General features: G+C 44.6%; 1 protein-coding gene across 1 annotated transcript in view; it reads right to left on the reverse strand.

Moving 5' to 3' along the window:
- Positions 1–23,373, reverse strand: part of PDIA5 (protein disulfide isomerase family A member 5) — a 102,554-nt gene that overhangs the window by 71,983 nt on the left and 7,198 nt on the right. The window contains exons 2-5 of the mRNA XM_084265441.1: positions 18,816–18,942; positions 15,486–15,573; positions 1,081–1,164; positions 276–321 (exon numbers count right to left, since the gene is read on the reverse strand). Coding sequence (XP_084121567.1) covers positions 276–321; positions 1,081–1,164; positions 15,486–15,573; positions 18,816–18,942 — 345 coding nt within the window. The remainder of the gene's footprint in view (positions 1–275; positions 322–1,080; positions 1,165–15,485; positions 15,574–18,815; positions 18,943–23,373) is intronic.

Consider the following 23,373-nt stretch of genomic DNA (forward strand, 5'->3'; position numbering starts at 1 on the left):
GCTAATACTTGTAGTTCTGCTGCCATTAACAGCACCTTGTAATCAGAACAAGAAAATCCCTATTTGTTACTGGCCTGCAAGTTAACTTACAGTTTATGTTACAGTTCAACATGGGGTGAATCTTACAACAATACATGATTTTCCTGGATCTGTGGCTGGCAGACACATACACACACACACACACACACCCACACCAACATCTGTTTTCAATCCACCAGTCCTTCCCCCATATCTAAAAAAACCCAAGAGAATAACAATCAAGTATTTAAATTTACCTTCAGTGTGACCGCTCGGTTATATTCAGTATGAAATGCACCATCCCTGTTGAATAAGGAGTGGGGAACAGTGTTAACTTCACAGTAACGTTGCTGGAAATAATACAGCTGCTCTCCCTCACTTCTCACTAACCAAAATTATCCTGCTGCAGCCACAGAACTAAGTAGAATTTACAGAAGAGCAATTAAAGGGGTGGGATAAGGGGAAGGGAGGAAGAGTAAGGGAAAGGTGAGGGTGCAAAACACAGTGCAAAGCAAACTGGTTTCTAGTAAATAATTTCCTCCCTGACACTTTTAACAAGAGTATTTACTAAGGCATGATCTTTGGAGATGGAGATGCAGCTGCCTGGTGTCTCTTACACTCAACAGCACTCCCACTCCTATTCTTTCCAGGAAGAAAACCTCTTGCTGTCTCACTACACTTGCCTTTCTCCACTTACTTCACAAAGTACTATCTCAAGCCAGGAAAAATAAGCAGAGAGATGAAGTGACTTGCTCAAGGCACACGAGAACGTAAAAGATCTCAGGCATCAACCCTGTTCACCGGGTAGTTTTAGTCCATTGGGCATCTCTCCCAGGCCTCGCTCATGCTTTTAGTGTACTCTATTTAACAGCAGAATAAATTTATCTCAACTTCTGTCACAACACATGCTTGCAAAGTGAAGAAATGGCAATCAATTTCACATGTCAAAGGATAAAAACTAAGAAGTTTTCATGCTTCAGCAGTACAGAGCTGCAAGGAGAACGAATGGTCCTAACAGGGGCATCAACAATTAGGAACTACAAATCCCAGCCCAACACTCACTTATAATGGAGCAATTCCACTCCTTTCTCCTTTGAATTAGGATCTACTTTCATCTTCTTGCATAATTTTCGGCTTTCAGTATCACTGCAAAAAACACATATTGGAAGAAAAATGGTTACAAGAAAGGAAATTAAATGCATGCAGTTCTGAAAACTCGTTGCTGAGCTTCCTCATCAGCAATCAGTGGCAACTAACAGTAACTTGAAAGCTGCTCAGCTAAGTTGTGGGATGAGTATCATGGAAAGCTGCAATCACCGATTTTATTTCTTCATTTGCCCGGTCAGGACACAGTGAACTGTGTTAACACAACATCTCAAAGCCAGGCCCTAACCAGTGGAAAAGGAGACCGTTCTAGCATGCCCAAGTACCTCAGCACTTCTGCCCCTGGGATTAACACAAAAATTAGGAAGCCAATTTTTCAAGAAGACCGTGATACTGTTGAGGTGATGACCAAAGAGCAATGTTGATGAAAAGAGTCAAGGAGAAAGAGCAGATCAGCTTTTACATGTGACAGAAGATAACTCAAAACCAAAGAGAAACATGTTCATGGTATCTCCAAGCACAGATCACAAGTGGCTAGCCTTAAAAAGGTCCTGCAGAAAACAAAGACACACATTCACCTTTTGAAGCCCCAAGCCCAGCAACCTCATTCACTCTAGGCATGAGGGATGTGTCCTGCAGCCACACCTGCCAGGCAGAGGTAAAGACCATCTGCCACAGCTCCTGAAGGAGGTGGGATGTACAAGCACACAGACCTGCTGGAGTTTTCAGACTGAATAACAGTGAATCACTTTCAGCACCAGATTAGAAGAAGAGAGAAGGCTCATAGGAGAAAACTGCATATACGTTCAACTTAGGCAGGTAAAAGGTCTTCATGGCCTAACTGCTGTCCTAAGTGACACAGAAATGAAACTATAAGGACACTTCAAGCTGCAGTGAATCTGAAGTCAGTCAAAGACCTGGGGAGACAAGTGAAACAGCACAACTACAAAGAAGAGAGAATGATTCACATCGACAAGACTATTCTTTGCATTGACAAACAGCAAGATTAAAAAGCTTGGAAACTTGTTCCCAGCGGAGGACAACTTGTTCCTTTTACGCAGATAAATCAATTTAGAAAATGAAAACACTGAAAACCCATCAAGTTTAAACTGATTAGAGACACATTAGAGACACTGAGATGCAAGGGTTGCAAGAGCCCCACCAAATTAAGTGCTTCTGCCAGCACTGGTGCTAATTCTCCCAATGTTCTCCAGCTGCCTTTCTGCAAATGTGAGGAACAACAAACAGTAAACTCGGAGCGTGCGGATGAGAGCACGCCTCTGTGGCAACTTCCCAACTGCTCACTGCGGGTGGAAATGAGGAAGGGGGGTGCTATGGACATGTGCATCAAAATCAGAACATTTTCCTGAAGACCAAAATGAGCATTTTAAGGAACTAACAGAGCATGCAGCTACCACACCAGAAAGGAGCACCTGAAGCATATTCATCTCAAGTGTCTTAGTGAATTCATGTCAGTTCTGCATTTTCAGAGCACAAAGGCAGTCATTGCAACCTGTAAACACTTTCTTTGCTTCTCCAGGAGGCTGGAGATACAAGCCTGAGAAGACAGTTATTTTTACATTGCCTGCTGCATCTTTGTTTTCCCCAGATTGCAGTGGAAGGTGGAGCTAGAACATATCATCTGTTCATTGAATAACATGAACATGTCTCCTTGTAACAAAACTAGATTACAAAACAAATGGCCTGGATGCAGATTTGTGCTGAGAAGGTGGTTTGCCACGTACAGTTTGTATGGAAAGTCTGCAGCAACATCAAACCCAAGGGCCAAAACCATCCTGGCTCCTCTCACCTGCAATTTTCCAACAGTCTCATGAACTACACCTGAGGAAGTGGAAGGTCAGGGAATCTCAGGAGGAGGGACCAGTTTCAGAGTATCCTCCTGTCCTACCACAAACAGACCCAGAGAAGCCCTTGGGGCGCTGCTGGAGCTGACCACCAGACAGCTACATCAGCCACCACCACAGTCAACATTTGTAAATGCTCTTCTAGACGCTCACGACACCCATATATTTGTGGTCATGTCAGACTTGCCAAGACAAATGTTAGGTGGTGGGGATGAGGAAATGTAATGCTGAAACCTACCTGCAGCAACAGGGTTTGTCAAACCCCAACATGTGCAGACAGTTGTTCTGGCATCAATGAAGGACCACAATGGGTCTCAAGACAATTCTGCTGCCAGTTCTGCCATTGATAAGGTGCAACTTCAAACCATGTGGGCAAAAGTGTAATTGTTCCTTATGTGTCACTTAGAGAACCAGACATATCTTAGAACAGCTCTGCAAGGTTTGTAGTTTTAAAAAAGCAACAAAACATTACTACTGAGATGTACCTGCGAGCAAACAACTAGCAGCTCCTACCACTCCAACTCCTACAAATTCATTTTCTGTTTGCATGAGTTTCTATTAAAAAAGGAAAGATAAGAACAGCTGTTTCATTGGAAGGAAAACAGGATCTAAGCCTGCCCTGCTTTCAGGATTGCTCCATTTGTAAAGATTCACATAGCTGCTTGAGTGCACATCCATTATCACAGGAAAGAAAGCAGCAGTTTGCTCCAGTATATCTCTTACCATTTAGTGGGCAGATTCTCCGCACCGCTGCATTGGGAGTTTGGTCTGTTTATGCAAGCTATCTGCACTGATGCAAGGGAGGCAAGAGGAACAAATTCCCAGAATAGGAAGTGTCTAAATATGTTATCAGTAATTTTTTCATGCACCAGTGAAGATTTTTGCACATGCCAGACCCACCAACTCAGATGCTGTACTAATGATTCGTCGGAAAAAAGCAGAAAATAAGACACACAGAAATGGCAGAGATGGACCTGTTCTGCTTTTCCTTCTGCTTTCACTTACAGCCAGCCAAGAATAACCTGCAAAGAGCAACCTGCTCTGATATCACTTGGTAATGACCATTATCCTTAATAAGAGTAAATATCAACACAGATGCAGTCTCTGCTCCGAGATGTGCCGCTCCTGGATCTCAGCCAACAGCCTCTCTCTGAAGATGAGCTCCTCAACGCTCACATGGGAGAGGGTAATTAGGACTCCAGTTCTTGCAATTTAATTATACCACTTGAAGAGGCAGCGTAAGAGTTTGTTATAAGGACTAGAAGAAAAAAATGGGGAAAAAAAAGAGGGAAAAAAAGGAAAAACACAACAACAAAAATAACCTAAAAAGCCAGACTCCACCCCCAAAGCCAGCAGTCTACCACCTAGGTCAAGAAACTCCAGACAAGGCAGGAGGCTCAGGACACACGGGTCAGAGCAAGAGGTCAGTGATGGGCCCCCAGCAGCCGTCCTTGGCCATCCTGTGCCAGTTCTGCCCAGAGCCATTCAAACCCTGGCAGGTTCCTGTGCTACTGCTGAAGGGACCCCGGCTTTGCCATCAGGCAGTTCTATGAATCATCCACCTTTATCTCCACAGAAAACCAACCTATTTGCAGTATCAGAAAGGACCTAACCAGCAGCTGTCTGTGTGGTAATGAGGTCAAACCTTAGGTAGCATAACAGCACAGCTTCCTGCCCTCCCATAGGCATGTTCCCCACGCTCCCCTCTCCCAAACCCAGGCTCCAAATCACTACTTTGCTGTAGAAGTGGAGAAGTGAAGACGTAGGGCAGCTTGTTAAAAGGAACAATAAAGTGAACAATCCAAGTTGACCTAACTAAGCAAGAAGCCTACATAACAACGAAGGCAGCACACATCACAGGAATACTTCACCCCTTTCCATTAACATCCCCATCTTCTCTACTGGGAGACACTTCTGTCATTTGGGGTTACGATGGAGCTGGCAGAAAGCCCGACTGGAGTGCTCCCTGCAAACCTCTGGGGTCCCCTGGCAGCATTAGCATGCCTGAATAGTCACTTCACACAGCCAGCCAGCTGTTACCAGGACAGGAGGAGAGCCACGGGCTCGTGAAGGAGATCTGACCTCCTTTGGCTCACCACCAGAGAAGCCAGCACCTGAAGGGGACACTGCATGGGTACTCCTCAGGGGTCACACAGGAGGCCTGCAGGCCTGGGAGGCATGGGTAAGGACAGAGCAGCAGTGAGATACTGACAGCAGTCCCCAGTGGCAGGAACAACTCTGAGAAAGGCTTCTGCAGCACTGCAGCAAGGTAATCTGGAGACAGAAATAACAGAGGACAAAGCCAGACGGGAGTAACACAAAATAAGATCCTGTGTTTGGCTGCAGTAAGTCCACAGTGGTTTCTAAAAACAAGTCTTAGCTGGATGGATCCTCAGTAAGTTGGTGCCCAGAGGTGGCAGTGCAAAGCACCTTCCTTGAGGGCAAATTCTAGTATTGTCCTGGCAGGTCCTGAAGGCAGCAAGATAAGACCCAACATCCTCAACACCATCCTCTCTCACTAGCACAAATAAGATTGTCTGCAGCTCCCTAATTATTTCCCTTATCACGTAATGCTGCCCATTGGCTTCTCATCAAGAAGTGAAAACAGCCCTACAACCACACCAGCCTCTGGGGAGGAAGGGTCTGGGATGACTGTCAAATCCTGTCTTAGGAAATGACAGAACTGACATCCAAAAAAAACCAGTTAATGTCTCCAGCTGCCAATGTAAGAGCAGCCTGTGCATGTGCTGTGTGGCCACGCCACTTCAACGACACGGTGCTGGCATCTACTAACCCTCTGCAACACAGACTGGACCCAGCCTTCTTTTTTCATCTGCACCTACAGTGTTTCCAGGCACAAGAGGAGCGATTAATAGAAACACCAACAATGCCAATTTAAGTAACCAGGTTGGTAAATCTGCCGGCACAAACCCCATCTCGCTCCTCAATCAGCGTATCACATAACCACACGTGAACCACAGAGCTCACAGTCTGTAGACAGATTTTATCTGCTCTATCTGTACCCATCTGTCTGAAACAGGGATCAACAACCCGCAAAAACTATGCTTCTGTAGTCCCTTACATCACAGCTGCACCTGTAGATCCCGACACCGTGGAGGCTCTGTTGTACCAGTGGCTGTGCAGAAAAACACTGTCACTGTCCCAACAGCTGGAAGAGACAAGACTAAGCAGGGAAAGAAGAGAACAGAGTCTGAGAGCAGGGTCACGTGGCAGAGCAGAAACAGGGCTGCCTACAAAATGAGCTTCCCAAAAATGGAAAAAGCTTTGGAAGGTACCAAAGCTGTCATCTTGTTACCAGCATACACTCTCATTATTGCCCCCATTGTTTAATTGCTTTCATTCTTGTATGCTACGGTGAAAACCACCGTACAGAGAACAACTCCAGTTACAGCTTCACAGAAGTGCAACTGCAGCTTCAGACCAGCCCTCAGAAGTGATTTATCAAACAGGGTTCCCAGCTGATGGCAAAGCCTCCACAATGTCCTCTGGCCACATCCCAGAGAATACCCTCTCCAGACAACACACTGATGAACTTCCAGAGAAAGCAGAGCTGAGATCCTGCCAAACAACCAATTGAGCTTGTGACCCAAAAAAGCAGCAAAATGGGTGTCAACGCCAGAAATTTCCCCAAGACGCCTAAAAATAAAAACCACATTTGCACTTGCAAACCTAATCTGAAAGAGGAAGTCATTAACAGTCAGTTGTAGTTTAGATGTGCTCCTACAGGTTTTGAAATCAAAAACGGGATTCATTAGCCATTGCTGGGCACAACACAGGAATTTGACTCTGCTCCTTGCAGTCACCAATCCCACCCTCCAACAAGGATTGTGAGACCTATTTACACCACAGCAGCAAAACTCTCCCCTTCAGACTGCGGGCACTGCATCCCCACGCTTCTCAGGCCTCCCTCCAGCTGCCAAACTACTGCTGCTGACGGTATGGGTATGTCACATTTCTAAGGCTCCTCATGCTCTGTAATGATCCCAGACCTCTCTGTATCACTCTCGAGACGGATCTGAAATCAGAGAAGAAAATAAATATATATATATTTTTGGAAAGGAAAAAAAAAAAAATCACTTCTCAAACCATCAGCCTAGCTTGCAAGAGCACTTCTCCAAAGAGCTGTGCTACGCAGGCGCTGGGTGGTAATGGCTTGAACATCTTGCATCTACTTGAACAAAAAGCCCATACGCCGCTCGCTCTCGGCGCGGACGGGCACTTTGATACTACGCTCCTAAGTGGGGTTTAAGAACCCACAGACACCAAAATAGGAACAGCACCCAGGAGAGAGGGATGCAGAAGTAATCAGCACAGGAAGCTTAAAAAACAAGATGCGTCTTTGAAAACAAAGCGTGATTCTGCCACCATTCTAGGTTCCCGATGGAAATTATCTTACAAGAGAAGTAACAATAGCAACAGGTTTCCATAGCGCAGAACAAATGAGCTGCTCAGACAACACGGCAGATGAAAAGCCTGAATCTTTTAAGGGATGGGGGAGCGTGGAAAGGAGAAAACATGCTGCTAGAAAGAATTAAAGGTTAGGCTCAGCAGACTGACAGGACAGTCTCAGCTGAATTTAGGGTCTGATTTCCTCTACCTATAAGGCAGCAAAAAGCCTTCCCGTGGCCCACAAGGCGATCGCAGCCTTATGCTCCAAATGCTCCCCTGGAACGTGCCAGGAATGCAAACAGAATAATCCATGTGCTGTGGGGAGACCCAGCACCACTCATCACACAATATAAACGACTCCCTGTGCCCATCAGTCAATTAGAGAGGCCGGGAATCTATAGGAATGAGATTAAAAAGAAGTATTTTCTGAAAATTAAAAACCCATGAGATTTATTCTCACTGCAAGCAAGAGTGAGCCAAAGAGCAGAAAGAAACCCAAGACAAAAAAGGTAACAGGTATCATCAAGCAAAAAGAATTAAGGGAAAATATTATAAGCTCTAGCCCTGCAGAAAGTCAAGAAATTGTAATGAATTGGACTTTCCATGGAAATATAAATCAGTCAGAGGCACTCAGCAGCCCACATACCTGCACAGAAATAAGGTGAACACATTCCACAGGAGCACCGAAGGCTGTGCAGGAGCTCCTAGAGGCATCAAACACTAACTCTTGCAAAGCAGCAGCTTTCTTCATCAGACCCACCAAGACCTCCTCTAACCCACACAACCCGGTACTCCAGGGCACTGTCCTAACCTGGGACACAGGACAGCTGCTACTCGATTTTGAGTTCACATGGAGATCCCCACAAAAGCTGTTGCCCAGAGGCACACAGACACGGCAAGCTCACTGTGCTGTGCCCCTGGCACCTGTTGTATGCACCTTTTGCTGTACTAAGGGCCTGGAGAGGATGCCAGAGGGTGTTTCAGATGAAATATTGAATGCAGGAAAACGGAGGTAACTTTATATTATATCCTAGCTCACTTACTCTTCAATTTAGTCTGAAAAACAGCAACGTTGAAGAGTGTCACTTAATGAGCAATTCTAGGCAAAAACCCATGGAATATGCGTGGTTAGGATTAAACAGACATGATCCCAGGCTTGTACCCCCAAGCACTACAGGGGATTTCAGTTAAATGCTCTGCATTTCTGAATCAGCGCAATACCCCAGACTAAACGGGCTCAAGTTAGGAACTGAGAGCTAACTTGACAAAGGAATTTCTGCCAGACAGGCATAGGACTTCCTGCATGGTCACTCTTCTTTTCCTGGAAAAGGGCTTTAACGTGAATTAGCATTAACCACGCAGACAGGTTATGAGAGAGCCAGGAGGAAGGCATCGAAAATCTATGCTGCAAATGCAGTTTGCCCTATATATAAATTGCATTCATGCAAGGACCACGGTGTCAGTGTAACTATGCTTGCAAAGTGTTCCTGAGGGATGCCTGCCTTACCCTCCTCCGGGCCAGCTGCAAATAGAGCCCCTGCTACCCCCAAGTCTGGCAGCTACCACTAGCTGCCATGTGCTCCCAAGGTCCTGCTGCCCCTCACCTTCAAGGCAACTGCAGAAAAAGGCAGAAATGAAATCCCAGACACTGCAAACCTCCTTGGATGGAATGGGTTGCATCAGTGCAAAAGCAGAGCTCCTTTCTTCTTCCTTTTCTTCTCTCCCTATTACTTCTGGTCATTTTTAGTTGCAATTTCAAAGCTTTTCATCAGCTTTAAAATCAACTACAAGGAAGACAGACAAGTACTTATTCTCTTAAATAAATCCTACTTCTCATCAGCTGCTGCACTGCTTTCGGCTGAGATAATTTTCTTCTCAGTACCTGGCATAGTGCTGTGGTTTGGATTTATTATGGGAATAATGTTGTAACACACTGATGTTTTTAGTTGTTGCTAAGCAGTTGAGGACTTTTCAGCTTCTTACACTGCCCTTTCAATGGGAAAGAGGGGGTATCCAAGATGATGGGAGGGGACTCAGCCAGGACAGCCGACCCCAACTGCCCAAAGGGAAATTCCATACCATATGATGCTATGCTCTATATATAACCAGTGTGTGGACCAGGAGGCAGTTCTGCTCGAGAACTAGCTCAATATTGGCTTCAGTTGGTGAGCAGTTGTACCATGCATCACTTGCTATGTGTATTATTTTATCATCTTTACTATTCTCTTCCTTTTCTATCCTATTACACTTCCTTTATCTCAACCCACAAGTTTTACCTTTTATTTTTCTTTCCAATTCTTTCCCCCACCCCACTGGGGGTGAGCGAGCCAACAGCCGTGTGGTTGTTCTAGCTGCCTGCTGGGTTAGACCACAACAGCTTCACAGGAGTGAAGGCAGAAACTAAAGAGGAAAATGACACTTGATGCCATCTGTGGCAGTAGCCTTATTTTGGAAAATCCTCCCTGCTATTTCAAGGTATTAAAGAAATACATTCACGACTGTGTGTATGGGTAAAACCTTTCTGTATCAATGCATTAGGAAATTAGATGTTTAGGAAGGAAACTTTCATCTAAAAGGCAGATAAACATGGAAATTTGGGGAAATCCCAGAAAAGACAACTACTCATTAGATTTGGCTCTCTCCTCAACCAGCATGTGTTCGGATGCACAGCCTTCAAAGGGCTGCTTCGCCAGCCAAATTATGGCCTTACCTTTGTGCTACATGGGTTTGCAATAACAACAATTACTGAGGATGGGGACTACTAGAATGGTGCACAGAACACACAAAAGGGACCACACGAATGACACAACAGTAAGAAAAGTGGGATTAAAACCAACCGAAAATTAGCCAGACATTTTAACCAGATGGCATTTCCTCTTCATCGCAGTCTGATGTGCTAAAGCCAAGCACATGCGCTATGACAGCAGATGGAAATCACACAGCTTTGTTTATGTTTGGGACCTACAGTAAAGGGAACCATGCAAGCGTGAGCAGGGTAAAATTACCCAGAGCCAAAGAAATGGGTGCTTTTTTTAAAATATCAGTCCATAACTGGGCAGGAGTCATAGTCAATTCAGTGTAATATATACAGTTGTCTATTACAACTATTGTAATAGACAATAGTTTTCTGTTTTTCAATAGAAAACCCAGGAGTGTTCACTAAACCACATTCCAGATGGAAAAAGCTAGTTTCAACCTCTCTTGCCACCTTCTCAAAGCTGCACCTGACCACAATGCATTTTATAACCTGCCAAACACATTTTCTTCTCTTCAACAAAGGCATTTTACTTTCTTTCTCCTTCCAGTTCACCCAAACTAGTTGTACTCCTCCAAGTAACATCAGTCCTTGGCTACTCCATGATCGATCACAAAGCCTACTCAAGAAGGCTAGAGGATAACTTTATATTGATTACTCTTCAAAATCAGACCTTGAGGCATCACAAACTAGGACTAGAGCTTTGTCTGCTTTAAAGACAAGCAAGAAAAATTTCATCTTCACTCAAGCAGTAATTTCATCTTATTGTGCTCTCGGGCACGTCACTTGGTACCTTTTATTTGCCACCAAGAGGATTTGCCAGGAGTTTCTACAAGGGACAGTGGGATGCAGAGGCTCTGCAGCATGGTCACAGAGCATCCCATCTCTCCACCTGCGCAGCACACACCAGCTCCCCTGCATCCCAACCTGCTGTTAGTTAGCAGCATCCCAACACTGAGATCTTACAACAGGATGCTTTTTTTTGCAGACACCTTAAGCTTTCAACTCCCTATGAAGCCCTTCCATTTTCACAATTTCTACCAGCCTCCTACTACAAACAATGCAGTAACAGTCCTCTACCTGCCTACATGCCCATCCCAATAGCATCTGAGCACTCTTTGTGCTGCTGTAGCATTTTCTCTTTCAAAGTTCTCCAAACATTGACTAGTGAATCAGGCAATGTTTACCCAGCTGCCTGGAAAACAGATACACCTTTTTAACAACACAATGTAATAAGAAGTGAATCATTCACAGAGCCAGGAACTAGGACTCTCAGCTCCTACTGAGCATCTCCAGGAACACAAGTCTCAAAACACTTGTTCAGAAGATGTCTGATCCATCTCTCCAGGACACCCTGAAGATTTACTCATCTGTGCTATTGTACTCTCCCTCTTCTACCAGTTAACCTCAACTCAGAAAGGAAGCACCAGGTATCACAGGAAGGAATGAAATAAAAGGTAGTGGAGAGCACTCTGTTCATACTGACAGCTACAAAAAGTTGCCATCACAGAGAAGACTGCGTTTTACCAGGCATTATTAATTCAACACTCTGTCCCCTCTCACACCAGTGTTCATTCAGCATCAAACACCCTCAGCAAGGGCTTCCTAATTAGAACATGGAAAAGCTAGAATAAAACATGTTTGTATCACACTATGTGTGTTATTCACCACCGAAACGGCTTTAATTGTGTGCAGAACCACATATGCTACCTCAGCACACAGGGCAAACAGTGGCCACTTCAATACTGCCAGCAATTCTCATGCTGACCCTTCATCTCTAGCAGGATGTGTCCATGTGCCTGTGCAAACTGACTGACATCTCCAGCAAAGGAGGACCTTACCTGCGATACTGCATGCAGAGACCTCCCTGGGTGTGTTGTGCTGAGCGTGGCCCCGCTCCAGCACCGCACTTACCGCGAGCGAGACGAAGCGCGCAGGGAAGGCAGGTGCCTGGCACTCCCCAGCCTCACATCTCCTAAACCCAGGCACTCTAGAGGACCTCTGCTATCCCACTGCGAAGTGACAAACTGAGCAGCAGCCTCTTCTATCCACACTAACAGTCTCAGCAAGAAACCAAGTATTTCCCCACATTATGCTGAAAAACTAACCTCCTTGGTCTGCCTGACACCACTCAACCTGGAACTGAAAGCTCAAGTCCAACCTCTGCCTCATACCACAGACCCAACAAAAGCCAAGGCCAGGGAATGCAGTTTCCATGTAAGCCAGTGATTCGGGCAGCCATCTCCAGCCACAGACCTGCATGCCCCCTCCACTGTATGAAATCCAGGATGCGCTGCTAAGAATTAGCTACCTATCATGATTTCCATCAGTGAAGCAATACATTCTGCCATTCTGGCTTCCTTCTGGAAATGAGGGGAATGACAACAAAAAAAGGCACTGCCACTAAAGAAAAAGAAAAGGAAAAGATTGCCATCATCACCACGGGGAAGCAGAGACACAAACCACAGCTCTGCATGTATGCCAGCCTTGCCAATGCTTGGATCTGAAGGCAAAAGACGGCCGCTACAGCGGGATGTGAAGAGTAAAGCCAAAATTCCCTGCTAAATATTGCTGCCAAACAAGCCATTTCTTGTCAATATTTGTAAAACAAATTGAGCCTGTGCTGTAAATATCCCTGCATCTGTGCGCTGTTTGTTTCAGCATGAAGACTTGCAAATAAGCTTCACAGCATACTTGCAGCGGGTGAATAGCTTGAGCAGCGCTGGAAGGACTCGGCTGTTCAGGCCCCACAACTGGCCCTTTGTGGCTGGCGACAGACAGCACTGCTGCAGCTTCTCTCATGTTATCACTTCAGAGAGGTGGGATGCACTTTGCAGCCACCTGTATATAAAAAAAAACCCCAGAAAACAAAACAAAAACCACCACAGAAATCCCAAACAATAAGCAAAGGGGGCAAAAAGGCTTTCAAGGGTAAAAAATTGTTTTTTACAAGTTATTTCAACACTACAAGATTGACTTCAGAATACTTTAAAGGTTCAACAAGCAAATCAACAAAAAAAACAACTTGGTTCAGGCTCAAACGGTTTGTTTTGGGTTTGTTTTGCATGCATTAAGACCTCCCACGCTACAAGCCAGTCTTCCAGCCCACCCTGCCCCACAGAGTTCACAAACTCCGCTGTGCCACCTCTCTGCAGAAGAGAGGGATGGTAAAGACATCCCTGACAAATACCCAGCTACAGTTGGACACATGATCTATTTTTTTACAGGCTCTTCCCAAATGAGTGATCTAAAGGGAAGCACTGCTCGACCCTCAAAGAGAGAATTACAGCTATTGCCATGTTACAGCACCCTGTCTGCTGCCTGTCACTCAGCAAGTGGCCATCTGACTGTTATATTACTGGAATAAAAAAAAATTCTGGGAACCCACGAATCTATTCCCACGCCTCCTAACCTCTTACAGCATGACTGTTGCCAGGCTGCTTCACTCTCTGGGAATAACTCACCTTTCATTACAAGCAAGAGGCTTATCTTAAATATTTCCCCACCACAGTCAGAGCAAAGGCATGGCTAGTAGTACCAAGCTCTCAGTGAAATGTATTAAAGCACTGCCATGAGAAGACTTAAAAATTCATTTCTTGCAAGTAACTTCCATAACAAAGTTTGGCTTAGATGACGACATTTGGAAAGGCACAACATTACTGATGAAGTTTATTACAGCAAAACCAAACATATCTCCCTCCCCATCACTACCACTTACGAACTCACAAGCAGAGACAGATCCATCGAACTAGAGTGTCAAAAACATCCCTGGATTTCAAACTGAAGTCCTATACACCAAATCTTTCCTTCTCCATCCCAGAACTACAATAAATCCCGGAGACAGATACTGTTCCATTGTATTATTGCTGCATTTGAGTGCCAGATGAACAGCCTCATCATTCCAGCGGTATACGTGCCATGTGCACACACAGAGCAGCACAGCAGGGAGGACACAGAAGATACACAAAGGTACACTGGCCACTCCACAGACACCAAAGGGGCTGATGAGACCCTGAAGCCAAGAGGCTGGTCCAGTGTCCTGTTTGTTAGCCATCATTACTGACAACCAGAAATTGCTTATTAGGAGCTCTGTTAGGAAAGGAGACAGTATTTCAAAGGTATCACACATCTCCACACAACCTGCTCTTTGCTGGAGTCAGTACAATTGATTTGCCAGTTTTCAGCAGGCAGGAACTGGTAGAGGCTTCACTGACCTGACCTGAGGAGCAGCCCTGCTTTCTGCCAGCAGCTGACCTGCCACGCTGTGTCCAACAGTTGGGAGGAGATGAAAGTGCCTGTGCATTTGGACAGGCCAGTAGAATGCAAACAGAAGGGAGAAGGGGAGGACTCCATGGGAGACACACCTGCCTAGTGGCAGGAGGAGAGCAAGACAGGTTAACCACCAACAAAAGCATGTTACCTTTGATATACCGGGGACTTATTCTGGGTCACTGCTTGATGGATGGAGGCTGCTTTCAAAAGTATAATTTTAAGGGAGTCACATGATTTGTTCAGAGCTGGCTTAGATCTGTGCACAGCCTACAATTTGTCCACACCATGGCAACACACCCAAGCTCAGGTAGGCAGGAAGCTGTGCCTCTGCAGCGCGGGAAGGGAATTTGCCACCTGCAGGCAAAGCTCTCAAAGCTGCAGAGGCAGAGCAGCACTACAACACACAGGCTAAAACCACAGGCAGCGTGTTACTGAGCAGAACCACAGTGAAGACCTTCACATCTGCAAACCAGAAAGCACACGCCTGTTCATTCCTCCCCAAACAAGCAACCACTCAGAAAAACAAGCTCTCCTGCCCCCGCACTAAAAGTCGCCGTGAACCTATGCAAGCACAGAGGAAATTATTTTCAAAGAAAGCACCTTTTATCAAGAAACACAAACAGGTGGACACCTGAAAACCAAGCAAACAGCCCTACTGTTCATGCAATATTTGCTGTTAGAACAGAATGGCATTGCCCTCCAGCTGAGGCACAACATGTGGGATTCCTCCTCCCCCAGCTCGTGGGAAAGCTGGAGCAGTCAGAGTATGCATGCTACATGCCCCCCAAAAAGGTGATGCTAGCTGGGGTCTCCAGTTTCAGGCAGAAAAACATGCTGTCAGGGAAGTAACAACAGCCACAAAGAAAAAATTATTCCCCACCACTGGTCCAAAGGAGGAGAGGATGGTGAGATGTAGCCTCCCTACAGCTACAAAGAAACTGCACAGAACGATGTGGGTTCAGTTACAGGCACAAAGTTTCAGAGCCATCAAAAAAACAACATCAGCAATAAAAGACAAAAGGGGGCAGAGGGAAAAAGGAGAAAACCAGCATGACACATACCCACAGTCTATCCAGCTTATAGTGCCCCGTCCCTTCACCTCCTGGGCCACACTGGACAGTAACCTGAGTGAGCTTTCTGCAGCACCAGCTGGAAAACAAAACAGAATAAAAATGAATCAACAGCAGCATTATTACTCCACATCAAAAACCACAATGGTGCATACCCTTTGTTCTGAAGCACTGGAAGAACATTTTGTCTGATTTGAAGAAAACAGCATGAGAGAGATCAGTAAAACTCTTCCATAAACTAGGAGGAATGCAGGCTGCAGCTGAATTTGGGAGGCTCCTTCCCTCCACCCCCCCTTAAACAAGATGCTGAAATTCATACCTCCAGGCATGCTCCCTGACCTACATTTACAGAGCTATACTGCTTCCTCTCCTGCAAACCAGCTTCCATCCCAACACTGCCTTCTTCCCGGGGCTGGGCATTAACCAGTTTGTATCACTGCCTGCTAATTAAAGCAACTTCATTTAGGACTTCCATCAGCTGTAAGGGAAAGTCATTCAGCATCTCTGCCTGCCTCAAATCTACCCCTGTCACAGGCAGAAGATACCATGCTGTTATTCTCATAATAACCATGGGAGATACCCAAGCCAACAGTCGTAAGGAGCTCAAAACCATTCGCAGAAATCACCCAGCAAAGGTACCTCCTGTATGATAAATACCTGACTGAGATTGTTATAATGCCATGCCATGTGTGTATTTTGCAAAAAACACTTCCATTCCAAAACAGTCTTATAAATAGTATTAAAAATAAACACAGAAGAAAAATGGGACAAGAGCTCGGGATAGAAAAATATAGAGGTTTAAACAAGTACCGATTCCCCAGAAAATCTAACAGAAACTGTTCCTTGCCTCAGTAATGAGAAAATAGAAACCCAGAGCCACTTCCAGATCTGTTTAAACTGCTGCTGCTACTCCACAACTACTTCAACTAATTGAATGTAAGAATGATTATATTGGGTCAAACCGAATGCCTCTATAAACCAGTATCTTGTCTCCAACACATGAGGAACTGAATGCCCATGTATGTCAGAGTAGATAAGTAAAGCCAGTGGGTAGTGAGACAGCCCCCTCAAACAATCTCTAAACCCCCACAATTTTTTATCTCTATAATCTTCCAAGCCAGAAACAGCTTCTTCATGTTCAACAGCCTTTGCTTGGGCCTGATGCCATCAGAGATGCCAGCCCACACATGTTGGCTCTCAAGAAACTGTCCTATCCCCAATACTGGTAACATGCAACTGCCACCTGTCTCCATCACAGGGCCATAGACACACGGGAAATTCTTCACAAGTATTTAAAGTGGAACAGTTTGACAAGCACCTTTCAAAAAAAAGAAAATTAAAATTCAGCACTCAGGATAAGATAGGCCTGTCCCAGAAGACTCACTAGTTGAGCAGCCCTGGCAGGATACCCAGCCAGTAGGGTGAACTACACAGCTCCTGTAAATGAGGACATCTCCTGAAACCTATCTCATTTTTCTGCATGAAAGAAATACTCATCTAGTTTTGCTCAGCTGAGAAGTAAATCCTTCATTCCAGCAGTACAATCAGATGCTGACCAACAACTCATCACAGTTGGCAAATGTATATCTGGGATTAGAACTGCACTTCCAAATTCCTCTCTTTTTTCCCCCTCCCCTGTATCTGGGTGACAGTTAGGGGAGAGATTTCTGATTGTGTGAGGACGGTTGTTCTAGGAAGAAATACTAATCCCACAGTCAGCTCTGCATGCAATGCTTTAGACTGCTAAAAACAACCAATTAAATAACAAAAACAGAAAAAAGAGATCTCCACTACACAGCTTTTGAACAATGCCCATAGGGCAACATTTATTTGATGAGTGTCAGAGCTGAAGTGTTCCGGTTGTGCTTCTAAAAATGAAAGCAACCACCATTTAAAATACAAAGTGTAAAAAGAAAATTTTCCCTTTAAAAAGCTGAATAATACAGAGGTCTTTTTTTAATCTAAATATTCCTTAAAAAAAAAAATCAAAAAAGCATTAGAAACTCTTTTATGACTTTCACTTTGAGCCTGCTACTACAAAACCGTTTGGCCAAGTTCAAGAGCTTGAAGTTCCCCACTATAGCAACACACAAATGCTTCGAGAAAAGTGAAGTCACATCTATCATTTTAACTGTTTCAGGAAAAGCATATATTTAAGAAACAAGAGTTAATTATCACAGCACCTGCATATTTTTGCCTGCAAATTTCTCTGATATTGGCAGGAGGAGGGGAGGATATTGCATCACTACATACTGTTCCAATTCGCCACACTATAAACCCCAAGCAACATTACCAACATCATTGTGTTTAACTCAGATAAGACCTTTGCAACAGGTCAGAAAGGGGAGGACCCAAGCCCTAAACAAAGCATTATCTTGTACTGTTTGCCTGCAGGAAGGAAGAGGAAGCAACAACAAAAACAATGCAGCACTAAGGAAACTCATCTTAGTGACACGTTGCACTTCTTGCTGTCCAATCACTTCCACATCCACAACCAGCATTCTGCACTCGCGTATGGAGCTTAAAGATGGTGACTTCATTGTGCACAGTAACTCACAAAGCAGCACACCAAAACAGGGCAGTAATGGAGGAAAGGGACAGCAGGAGCAAAGGGACAGCAGGAGTAGAACAGAGCAAAAAAGAGGATGCGGGCAAGAACAAGAGCAAAGAGCCAGAAAGGAGAGCTGGAATGAAAGAGAAGACTGCAGAGATTCAAGTGGACAGGCAGCACACACAGAACAAGCCATTTCTCCCTCTTACACAAGCAGCTCGTTTTTTATCTTTATATTTTGTTAATTAAAGTTGAAAGACAACCATGGGACACCCAAAGCTGTCAGAAGCAGAGATGGATTGATTTCAGTACTATAACTATTCATTAAGCCTTTCAATGTCACCAGGAAATCGAAACTTGCAAGCCACTGTGACAAACACACCAGAAAGCTCTGGCTGATAGCTATTACGAGCCACTGGGTTTGGAAACAAAGCCAGAATAAAAAAGCACATTTTTGCCAACGTGATAGAGCAATTAGAAGACCAAATTAAGATGACTCGACTCTTGAAACACCAGGAGCCTCTTGAGTTAGAACAAGGACAGCAGTCCTGAAGAAGCCCTGGCGGTCACGTAGAAATACCTTGCAGTCATATAAGGCAACGCTGAACAGACCGAACAGAGAGCAAGTAAGGGCAAAGAGCTTAATCATCTGAGCACGTACACAGGTAACCCAACATGCACACAGATGTTCAAGTGCACGCACCTTGCTGGGCACGAAAAGCTGCAACATCAAGAAAAAAAAAGAAAAGAACAAGAAGAAAAAGACTTACCAGATTTAGAATACAGCACTAGTACGTTATTCCGTGTCCTGAGAAGCTTCTTAAAATCCTTGTGGTCACTTATTTTTTCTATGAGTGGAGAAATCTTCAACGAGTACACGAACGTGGACAAGAATGCCTGCAGAAACACAAAGCCAGAAACACTAGTAACAGCTTCCATGCTGAGAAACAAAATACAAACAGCTTTCGGAATTGCCTTGACCTTTTTCCATAATCTTGAGACATGCTGCCTTAAATAAACTATTATATCGATTTGATCAGCGAAAGCAAAAAAAGCAGCCATACATACAGTTATTGACACTGGAATTAGTGGAACTGAACCAATACCACTCCCAGCAAGCATCCTTGAAGTGGAAATACGAGATAAATGCAACAAAGAAATATGGTTTTAGTTAGGATTCCATCCCTTTTAGAAGTTTGTTCCCTAGTCAGATAATCAGGTAAAAATTTGTATGTAAATTTAATATACTGTAACAAGAGAAACAGAAAATTAGCAGTTCGAGAGCACTCTTGTCCCTAGATCCCAGAACACACTGCAAACTCAACCACGTACCTCTATAGCCCACAGAAGACAGGGAGAGCCATGAAGTTAAAACAACTAACACACGCTGACAGAGAGCGGATGACAGAAGTGAAAAGAGAATTTGCAATTAATCCAGCATCCCCATTACTGCACTAACCACAACCCTCTCCCAAGGTGGAACAGGCCTTATGTTTCCCACCAGCCACACCGTATCTCACACGCACGCAGTGCCTTTGCCACAAGCTGGGCGTCCACAGGCCACAGGGAAGGCTTGGCACGTCATCCCTCCGCGCCTCAGTTCTGGATCTATGCAAAGAAATTACTTTTTAGTTGCATCTTTCAGTGTATTTAAATTATTGCCACTCCAGAGTGGAGCCTGTCTTTTATCCTACCATAAAGTAAAACGCCTATCAAAATGTGACCATAACCTCGGCTGGGGCCCCTCCTGCTGATTTGTACTGCAATAATCTTCAATAATAATAATCTTATCCATCAGGCTACGCTGCCTCCTTTCTGCACTGTACTGAATTCATACTAATGGAATCATTACAGGAAGCTTAGCTGAAGAAATTACCTAGTTTACATTCACCTTACAGTAAAACCTTAACATTTAATTGCTTGGCTAAAAGCTTTAGCTCATTTGCCTAACGCACACAGGAGGTTCAACATTTTCTTAATTAAAGAACTAATTTTGATCATGTCTCATTCCAACTGGGCTGGAAAATGTGTCCAGGGTGGATGTGAAGTAGTAAGAGGCTGTTCTCGCGTCCTGCCTGTTACAGATTGCAGCGTTCAAAACAAGTCACTAAGCCAATCAAAGTCAGAACACGCAGCCCCAGGCAGTACACACTTCGTTACAAAGTCGGTTAGTTGCAAACACCATGTCACTGAGGCATGGAAACAAAACCAGCACCTAGAAAACATATTTATAAGCACCAGAAGATTTTATACACAGAAAGGGGAGTTTGGGGATGCACGAGGTTGGTGGTGAGCTGAAACGGGGGTGGATCCTCAAAACAATCTCAGGCCATGTTCAGGAATTTAAAGTTACAAGATATACCTTTAACATAAAATAGAGAAGCACAACAGGCCACGCAGGCTTAGAGGGAACAAGTTACCCCACTCTGCAGGCAGGACTCCCACCGTGGAACCCTGCTGACCAGATGGTGCGACTGTGAGGAAGGAAAAGGCACATTTGCAAGTCAGCCTCTACCTTCAGCCTAAACGTCCTTGATGCTTTAATTCAACCAACAGCCTTGCATTCTTCCAAATCCAGATGTCCAGAGCTCAGACTTCCTACTTTAGGCTGATGCATATGAATCCTTTGAGTATTTTCTGAGATAAATACATGGTGTTGCCAATCAAAGCAGACAGATATAGTTGTGCTTAAGTGAGGTGACACAGACATGCAAATTCCTGCTCAGAACTCATCACAATCAGAGGCTGTACAGAAAGAGGAGCAATCTAGCATTGACTTACGAGCAGATTTCTTCAATACTAAGTATTTTTAAAAAAAAACCTTTTTCCTTCATCTCAATTTTTTTTAACTAATCAAGTATCTTAAGGTTTTACTTATGACTTGAGTATATAGAAGGCTAAAACTGGACTTCACCAGAGCTAAGGCTGAACACAGCAGGAAAAGTCAAACTTGCAGGTTGCTTCTTTGAGCAGCTTTGTCCATTTAGAAAACTGGACTCAAATAAGGACATTCTAGTCTATGAAGTCACAGCCAAAAAGAAAGAATTAGACTGAAAAAAGCCACAAAGGCCACTTTCAACATGGCAACAAGGGCATTAAGAACTTTGTTTAAAACATCTGTACAGTTTTACTAATAGCTTGAAAGCATGTGTGTTTCATGTCTCTTCCAGATGGGAAGGCAGTTTAGCCAATTTCAGCAATCCCCCCTACCCACTCCCCCCCCTTTTTATAATGACAGAGTTATAAACCTCTTGAAAAATTGGATTCTGGAAACAGTGACAGCTTTAACTACTGCCTTGTTGGTGTTGCCACTATCAGAAAACTCGCTGCGCTGGTGGAACAGCAGGCGCTTGGAGGGAGCAGCATGTCACGTTGCATATATCCACTGCTACTGTGCCCAATTCCTCCCCAGGTATCAAATCAATACACAGTACTCATTTTCCTGCAGTTTTACTACAGCAGCTCTCTCCAACCCTATGGTTTAGACAAAAACCCACTGGGAAATGCTTTATGCATACAAGCACACCAGTCAGCGCTGGCAAATAAATCATCATCTCCCTTTAATTAAGATTAACGTTGAAGCCTTTCCAGGTTATAAAACCCAAAAAGTCCAAGCTGAAGACATAGAGCTGGACAGAAACACCCTGCCTGTACATCTAAGGCAGCTACAGCAATACTAGGAGGTTATCAGCTGAGCTAAAGGTTCCACCACCTCCCAATACATACTTGCACTACATGGTGTTTGAAAAATTTAACAAGTACTTCCACACTCTTCAGCTTGCCCCAGCTGACACTCATGAAGGCCCTACCCAGGAATAAGAAAGAAGTCAGCATAAACCTCACAAAGAACCTCTGCCTTCACTACCAGCTCCCCTGAAGGCAAGCAGAGCAGTCATTTCCACCCAATGCTGTTGCCAGCCACGAGGTGCAGCGCCCTGCTCCAGAGCCAATGCCATGACGACTGTACCTGCAGTTACAGCTTCATCAGGGCTACAGCCAGTAGCTCGGGTAACGGCATGAAATTAAGAGGATGGGAAAAGAAAACCCAATGGAAGCAGCTCTTCTTCAGAGAAAACCAGGCTCATATTCCTGCACAGCCCACAAGCAAAACGACAAAGACAAGGCTCATCTGCATGTACTGCGCTATACAAATTTAATTGTGAGATATGACTCAGGTAGATTTACTCCAGACATTTCGCTGAAGTCTTTGCAGGAGAGCTCATCAGCCAGGCACTGCCCGACCATGCATGCTTCTTGTTTAAATCCAGGGCACAACAGGAGATGAGCTCATATTAAAAAAAGAAGAGGTCAAGAAAGGTGACAGTCCCTCCTGGGCAGGAAGCCTCCTTTCATATGCGTCAGGAAGTGCTACATTCACACATATGGAACTCTATAAATAAGAAACAAGCTAAACTCTCTTGTCACTTGAGCATCCAAAAGCCTTAAAATCTATTCACAACCACGACTGAAAACTTAAGAAACACTCCAAACGTTTTTTTCCAGTAGCTGCCTACCGTGGTACCCATGAAAGTAGCAGGTGTATTAGGACCCACACGTGCCGTGTCTGTGCCACCCATGCCCTGAGACAGTTACGCTGACAAGAAATAGCAATAAAAGGGAGGGAAGGTCTATTTTGTTTCATGCTGTGTTTGCACAGCACCCAGTATAAGGGGTCCTCATCCGTGGCTGGCTTGGTGAGCTGGAACCAATGCAACAGTCACCTGACGTCCTCAGATGTAGGAAACTTTGGTGCAGACCTTTAGGAAAAGGCAGACCACAGACAGCAGACTATGAAATGCAAATCTGGTAGCACTTCTAGCCTGCACATTTTCCCCAGCTCAAGATAACAATCTGAATTTATTTTCACAGATTTTTTTTATGGCAGAGGTCGCCCATCAGTCATATGATTGTAGTGTCTGATCTAAGATGCGTGAAGGATTCTCAAGTGAAACATAAGTGAACCAAAACCCTCAAGACAGTCAATTCAAAACCGCTGAGAGACACTGCTCTTTGAGTACAAGGAAAAAAACGTGTGCTCTAGCTCTACCTCTGCTCTTCAAATCAAAGTATATATACAAATATATCATCTTGCCAGTTAGATGGAAGAAGTCCGATCAGCCGAAAAGGCTTCATTTTCCTTTTCACGCCCCCCCTCCACTCTCCAGCAATTCCTTGCAGAGCTGCCAAGCACACACAAGCATTACAGAGCAGCGAAGCACTGCACAACCCCACTGCCTCAGAACTGGTACCCAGGAAGCATCTGAGCTTTCAGAAACCCAGAGGCAGAGACACTTACAGGCAAGTAACTATTTGCTAATTATACTTCCA

This window comes from Gallinula chloropus (genome assembly GCF_964237585.1).
Source record: "Gallinula chloropus genome assembly, chromosome: 5".
Classification (NCBI taxonomy): Eukaryota; Metazoa; Chordata; class Aves; order Gruiformes; family Rallidae; genus Gallinula; species Gallinula chloropus.